Source organism: Chaetura pelagica, unplaced genomic scaffold (assembly GCF_000747805.2).
Source record: "Chaetura pelagica isolate M959 unplaced genomic scaffold, ChaPel_1.0 scaffold235, whole genome shotgun sequence".
Taxonomy (NCBI): domain Eukaryota; kingdom Metazoa; phylum Chordata; class Aves; order Apodiformes; family Apodidae; genus Chaetura; species Chaetura pelagica.
The window spans coordinates 1,507,089-1,514,989 of NW_009953215.1; the positions used below are offsets into that span (position 1 = coordinate 1,507,089).

General features: G+C 34.4%; 1 protein-coding gene across 1 annotated transcript in view; it reads right to left on the minus strand.

The window, feature by feature from the left end:
* Positions 1-7,217, minus strand: part of RYR2 (ryanodine receptor 2 (cardiac)) — a 262,530-nt gene extending 255,313 nt beyond the window's left edge. The window contains exons 1-2 of the mRNA XM_009997595.1: positions 7,194-7,217; positions 6,407-6,526 (exon numbers count right to left, since the gene is read on the minus strand). Coding sequence (XP_009995897.1) covers positions 6,407-6,526; positions 7,194-7,217 — 144 coding nt within the window. The remainder of the gene's footprint in view (positions 1-6,406; positions 6,527-7,193) is intronic.
* Positions 7,218-7,901: the final 684 nt, after the last annotated feature.

The window sequence follows — 7,901 nt, forward strand, 5'->3', positions numbered from 1 at the left end:
CTTACAACAAGGCATGTTTCTTTAAAATCAGTCCTCATTGCAATTGTACTTAATTTTTATGGACATTTTTGCATTTTCTAATAACTAATTTATACATGCCAAAGAAAAATTCTGTATTACTGGATTTTGCATTTCATTGAATAATGGACACTTCAAATGTTTTTTTGGCAAGTTCATTCACACTTCACGTTGCACTGAGCTGAATCTTTTTTTTTTTTTTGCTTTTGAGGGCCTCTGTCCAACCTTCTCATTTAAGTCCTCTGCTTAAATGTGCCTGTTTCTTTTTCTTGCACAGCACTCAAAATGTCACAAAGTTTTGGCATTTTCCTTCATATAAAAATAACTTGACCCTGCTGTGTCTCTTAATGATCAATACATCCACTGGCCACTTCAAGCATCCTGAATTATTTCACCCTATATTATCTAAAGCCATTTGAATTATGTCTGTTACCGATTTTGATTTACATTTCACTCTATTATTTACTGCCTTATCACCAGCTGGAAATGTACTGTGTGACTAGAACTGGTCAATACTCAGAGAAACACCAAGAAAACTTGAAATTCCTAACTCCTTGCTTCAGCTTGATACACACAACATTAGCTTCAACCCCTTCTAGGTCACACAACTCACCAACTAGCAAATTGGAGGCAGCACAAAAGTAGACTGCACACACTAACTGCTTTACAAGATCCTTCCACTGAGGCACAGAGAACTGTAAAACTCCTTTTGCCATATAAATGGTATTTGAAAAGGCCAAGAAAGACAGAGAGGAAGGAGACCTAAAGCTATTAATCATACTGTGGAAAACCACAGTATTTTTCCCATCCTCCAGCTGTTAAAAATATGCAAACATGCTTTTGACTATGTGCATTACAGATGGCAGTAAAAACACACTAAGTTGTGTATATGCCTACTAATACTACACACAATTTTCAGCTGACATAGAGCCACATTCCTATTGCTGTTTTACATCCATGGAGATCTGACCCAGTGTCTTTTATAGTCTGAATGCTTCACATTCATTTTAAATTATTCACTGTGCATCTCAAGAAATATTTCTTCTGGTTTAAGGGATTAAGAGCAAGGATCACGATCCAGCCTGATGGATATGGCTACACATCTGCATTTAGGCTCAGGATTTGTACAAGATTTAAAAGCACTAAGCATAAATTCTGATATGCATAAATAGTAAAGATAATATTTAAAATTCCATAAATTATGTATTACATAAAACCACAAACAAATGCAGTGAAAGCACACTATGTTCTTCTTTACATCATTTCCATAGAGATACATTTTACTGGGAAAAAAAAATAAAATTCATTGAGCAAAATCCTGTCTGATCTATGCCTGTGAAGACTTTTTCTACCTATGTCTAAACTATGTATTTGAACTAATGTGTAATAAATTTATCACTAACTTTTCATTTAAATTATTCAAATCAATTATCTTAGTAAATATCTGCTAAATCAAGTCTTCTGAACATGAGATTACATAAGATTATGTGCCATCTTTGCCATTAAACATGAACACTCATTCTGGGAACATGGCATAAAAGCAATTAAAACATCCACATGCAGCTATGAAGCCTTGACAAAGCCCTGACAGTCTCTTCTGACTTTTTAAGAAGGATGCAATTGAAATATAAGTACAGAAAGGAACCAGAACAGGAAAATAAAGAAATAAATAAAAATAATAAAATAAAAAACACAAGACCACAAGAAACCTACAAACAAAAAAACCTTACAACCAACTAAAACAAACAAACAAACAAACAAACTAAAATCCCAAAACATACATGTATGGTCAATTCCCAGAATGACCCATTGTAAGCACAAGCAAACAACACTGATTTGACTCATCAGTGTGAATCAAGTTTTTTAAAACTTGGTATTTTCTTATCTCAGTAAGTGCTTTGAAAGAATCTACTTGCATCCATACATTAATGGATACCATGTGCTTTTTTATACTTTTGGATTAATGCAACCAAAAACTGCATCCAGCACAGGTACTGTTTCACAGATGCCAAAGTTTCAAGACTCATATTCTCTTGAGTCAAAAAAGATTATTTGCCTTGTCCGCTGAGCACATGCTTGTGTTTGCTGTACAAGACAAAATAAGCTTTCAGATCTTACACTCCAGAAGACAAACAGAGAAAAGACTTTTCCTCCCAGAGGCATGAGTTCAGGCCAGTATAGAGTACAAGACAGTTCAGAGTACAAGAGTTCAGGCCAGTGTCCCTGCCCATAGCTTAGGTTGACAACCTTATTTAGACATATCTGTATAGAATTTTACTGCTGGCAGGGAAGTTTCTTGTGTAAATACTGCAGAATCGTACTTGTAATCTTGTGTGACAGGTGATCATCCTCCCCTGTCCTCCCTCCCTCCCCTCATTCTCCTCTTCCTTTCCAGCATAGCCACCTATCCAGCTCCTAGTGATTCGCATACTTTTTGAATACAGACCCCAAAAAGGCCAAAGATAAACCTCAAGGAACTGGTTATTGATAGCACAAGAAACAGTGTGTCAGTTTTACTATCACCCTTTATTTTCTATTGCCTCACATAACATTAGTGTCTATGGCCCAACAAAGAATGAAGCATCGCTGGTATATGTAGCTCTGGCTCATGGAGAAGACAGTCCCAGCTGACTGGTTGACACCAGTCCAGCTCCTTATCTGCAGAGCCCTTCTTAGTATTCCAACCTTACTCTGCCACAGGAGAAAACTGAGGCTTCAAAAACAAAAATGGAAAAAAGTTACCAATGCCCTACTCTCATGTGAAGCCTTTTCTCTTTTTAAAAAGAGAATTATAATAAGTTTTTGGACTATTCTTTCAGCATTTTCCATACTATATATAATGTCACAGCTCACTGGAAAATTCAAACCATAGGATCACACATTGCACCACCTTCTTAACAAAATAGAAAAAAGAAATTGGGTGACTTTTTTTATCTTCAAACATCCTTGCTATCCTCCCTCTCAAGTTAAAACTTCTGACAGCTAAGAGGAAAAAAAATAAATTAAAAATGTTATCAGTCTTTTTTAATTATATAAATCCATTATTTTGTAATTCAGAGCATCATAGAATTAAAGTATATGAGTTTACTACCTGCCATTAAAAAAAAAAAAAAAAAGATGAAAAAAACCACCTTATGCCATTAGAATATGAAAGCTTAAGTCTCAGTGTTGTGCTGTACAGTGGCTCACAAGGGATCAAAACCTTATTTGTGACTTGCCCAGAGCTCAGAATTTTTAATTCTACATCACTGAGCAGTATAGTTCTAAGGAGCTGTTAAAACATAGCTCCAGCTCGTTTGCTTTTCAACACTATGATTTATTTAGGTCTGAAGAAAAATCACTCAATAGCAGACAGTATCATCTTTTAATGAATGGACTTCCTCATATTAATATGCTGTTTAGATACAAAAAGCAACAACCTAATTTTCAAATGTAAAGAAATAGATCTCACTAGCCACTGAGATAAGTTAACTATTTATATATCTTTTTTTAATAAAAGGGATGGTTTTCCACAGACAAGTACAGAAAATATCAATGAAATAAAATTACCTAGTGTAAAAAAAATTATAAATTTCCTTTTTCACTTTTTTTGCTGACACCTATCCCTTCTCATCTTCTTTTTACTGAAGAAATGAAGATGTTTGCTATAGATTTAACAAGACCTTCTGGACAAATCAAGGGATGAGATAAGGAAACTAACCATTTTAAACTTTATTTTCAGCATGTGCTCTTTTAGCTTTGCTATTCTTGCTCTTGAAACTTTTTGAATGTTAAAAATGTTGATGGTTTACATATTTTATATTCTTATACATTTGCAATGTGTAACCTATCCCTAGGACAACACCTATTTTGAGATGCATCTCTTCCTGTAAGAACAACCAAACCAATGCATGAAAACATTAATAAACCTAGAAGTATAGCTGTATTTTGAAATTTAATTGCAAGTCATTTTGTGATAAGATGCATTTTTTTTCTCAGAAAGAGTCCCATATCAAATTTAATAGCAAAAGTTACCTCTATTTGCTACAATGAATCCAGCCTCAATCCTAAAACCAAGCTGTAATGTAGCTTCATATATGAATAAATGGCTTATTTAAAATTCAAACACCTTACAAGATATCCAGAAAAACAAGGGATTTGCAGAGCTAAGAAATGCATGGATTGCTTCCAAAAGAAGTGAAGAAAGTGGAATTTGGAAATAGTTTTGAAATGTGAACACATGTGAACCAATAATGCTTATTAAAGGGTTTGGTATTTTAGCCTGATTTATCATCATCCATCTTTTGTTAGTATGATGTTTTCTAAATCTGATTTTCTCTTCTGACATTGAGAGAATTCACACAACCCTCCAAAGGAACACCTGTGTTGTAAAATGGAACAAAATAAAATGAAATTCATTAAGCAGTTTTCATAATGGGACTGGCAGTGTTGTAATGGGGCAAGTACTAATAGTCAGTAGTCACCAAAGTATTTCATCAATATCTATGTTCAACTTGACTGTTACTTTAATAGCATGAATTATTCAATGATCCTAGGGCACAGAAGTCCGTGCAAAAAAGCTGTGCTGTTAAATTATCAGCTGCATCATCATGAGCCACGTCTTGAAGGATACTGAAGAAAAGCAGGGGATTGTATCAGGCATTCTCAAGAACACAAGTCCAGGATGACAGGTGAGGTCAATTACTTGTGTTTGGTCTATCACTGGTGCAGGGATTGGTACCTCGTCCTTGTCTGCATTGCAGTGAATCACAATCCTATTCCCAGTGGAAATTGTCTTAAGAATATGGAGGAAAGTTTTTCAGCTGGCTCTAGAACTCTGCTGGAACCTCTTTCTAATGACCATCTGCTTCTTGTAATATTTTCTATGCTCTTTCTTATATAATGCAATAGTAACATTCTGTGGACACAGAGATGAGAAAGAAAAATATTTTTATTTACTCTTATTTACAGTCAACTTTGTCTTAAGGATTGAGTAACGGCTCCCTCAGTATTTGTATCTCCAAATTACTTCAAATAAGTTCATCCTAGAAACTGTCAGCCCTTAAAAATGAAAACAAGGATGAGATGGATAGGTTTTCTTTTGTTTGCCTTTTTTCCCCTAAGTTCATTCAGAATGAGCAGAATAAATACTGCTCTACAAAACAGGAAGAAAAAGCAGCATTAACAAGCAGCATAAGAATATTTTATGAAATTTACACTGTTCCTCAAAGACAAGAGTGTCCAGGAGTTTAATATAGTGAGAGAGGGACTGCAGATTTAATATCCAAATGTACTGAATGATAATAAATTAATTAAACAGATTTTTCTGGCCTTCTGGGAAACTAGCAGTGCAACCACTTCCACCCCAGCACATTTTTATTGTTAAAAAGATTCACTTAAAACAGAGTGGAACAACTGAATTCATCAAGATCACTGCTATTATAATGAATCATTAATATCCTAGTGAAAAATTTATTATTATGAATAATACATTCAAAATTATGAGACAGAAAGTGAAGCATTACTCTGCAATGTATCAGAGAGAACCAAAGCAATGTTAGGAAGCTGGCAAGATAAAAAACATCATTTTTTGTTCTAAATCTTTCTAGATGTCATTCCAGATGCTCTATCTTTATTGTATTTTCTCATCAAACATTTATACTTTAGCTGAAGGAAAAAAAAAAAAGTCTTAAGCAACGTTCTTCCCTATGTAGAAACAAGATGTCCAAGTTCACCCGTCACTTCTGTCACAAAACCAGTTCTGCCCTCAGAAGGCACATTTTTGTTTTCAAAACATATATGTGGGTATATGAGATTGTGAAACAAAGCCCCTCCTTTGCAACAAACAGCAAAGCTAATTTTTCAAACTACTGTACCTACTATATATCAGAGTTATAGTAGGATTAGACAAAAAACTGATTAGATAAAAAACTCTTATTTTGCACTATTTGCACTATTACTCTGCTTGGTTAGGGAATTAGAAGGACAAAGTAATAATAATCTCAACATAAATGTCACAGAATAAAAACGTATCACAAATAGAATAATCACTCTCCCATGGACTTAAAATAACAGTAATCAAATGTGCTTTTGAGTTGCAGTACACAAAAATTGCACTGTGGCTTACTGCAACTGAGTTCAGACAACCAAAGTAAGAGGCACATCACTGAGATGGCCTTTGACAGGTAGCTAAAGTGAGCCTGAAACAGAAAGCATAGCATTAGAGCCTAGCCAGAGGACCATGACAAAGGAACAATTAACCTCCAAAGGAGGATTAAAAATTCCTTATGTTATTAACAGACTTGATTCATCCATTCTCCTAAACAGATCTGTGTATGGTGCATCAAAGCAAGCAATATTGTAACTATATCCTTGCTTCACTCATGACATTTAAAACATTCTGGGGTACCTTAGAATTTGATGTGGATTCCAAAAAGCATAGTCGGTTGCCAAATCCTTCTGCAGCAAGACACAATTTCTGTTGCTCCTTGTGAACAGTTGCAGTGCATTGCAGAACCACTTCATCATCCTACCAGCAAAAAACAAACATAGGACTGTGGTTACACTTCTGACACAACAAAATCTGAGGAAGCATTTACAAAAACATTGCTAAGCTCAGAAACAGTTATCTCTGAACTAGAGCAGAACTGAATCTCAGCATAATTTTATTCTCAGAGTTGCAAATGTGGAAAAATCAATTGAAATTATAATAATTATACATGTGCTTTTCCTGCTTGCCTGTTCTTGTAACAAAACCCAGTATTTATGAAATACAAATGTTATGGGGTTAAATCCTTGTTGTAATGTACTTGAAGAAGATCTTGAACCTGAATGAACAGAAGCAGACCCTTCTTTAAATCCCAGTTCTTCAAAGTAACATAACCATAGTCTGGAGAAACCCCTTGCAGAAATACAGTTTAAGTTAAAAACAAAAGAAACTTTGTATTCATGAGTTTATTTTCTAGCAATTCTGTTTCAGAACAGAAAACACAGTATCACGCTGTGCATTCGTTTATGAAGCCAAAATAGTTTCCAAAAATAAATTGTATATGAATGATTATGAAGAGGTTGTATTTAACACTGTACATAATAATATAACAATAAAACTATAGGATGAAGCACAGAAGCAGATCAGGGTGAGATTACAGAAATGCACGCATTGAGGCAGGCACATTAACAAAAAAGGTTGTTCTTACAGGCAGCTTTTTACATAGGGACATGGAGAAAAGTTAATCTAATTCAATAAATGCCTGAATTCAAATTGAACTGAGTCATTTGAAGTCACTTGTAAACACCTGTCCTGAATAAAGTTAGCCTTTGGTTTAATTTACATCATTCTAGTAATTAAACTAAATTTAATGAAAAGAACATGAAATCAAACAGAGTTTAATCAGGTACTTTAAAAATTAATTCCTGATACCATTTTTTCATTGTCCCCATATAGCAAAACCTAGCCCTAAGTAGAGGTAAACCGATACTCCTTTTATGCAAGGAATAGTGCCCAAGCTGCAGGTCGCTTATGATCCAGAGTCAATTGTAGAGGCAAAAAGAATTAACTGCTTCCAGCCAGACACCAGATCCAGAGAACATATGTGCACATGTACGTGCAGTTCATAATATAAAATTGTAATTAATAAAGAAAAATCCCAATAGGCCAATATCAAAGATTTAGAAGACCAAATATGCAGAGCTAAGAACTTTGCTATGTATTCTTTGTAAAAGTAGCATCTATTAAAAAACAGAGTGGGTTTTTTTGTGGGGCTTTCAGAGGGGGAGCGTTGTTTGTTTTTATTTAAATATAAAATTAGTATTTCCTAATCTTAATTATACTTGATTCAAATAAAGGGTTATTTTCAGGTTAAAAATATTCATCTTAGATTGCAGCTACATGAACCCATTCACCT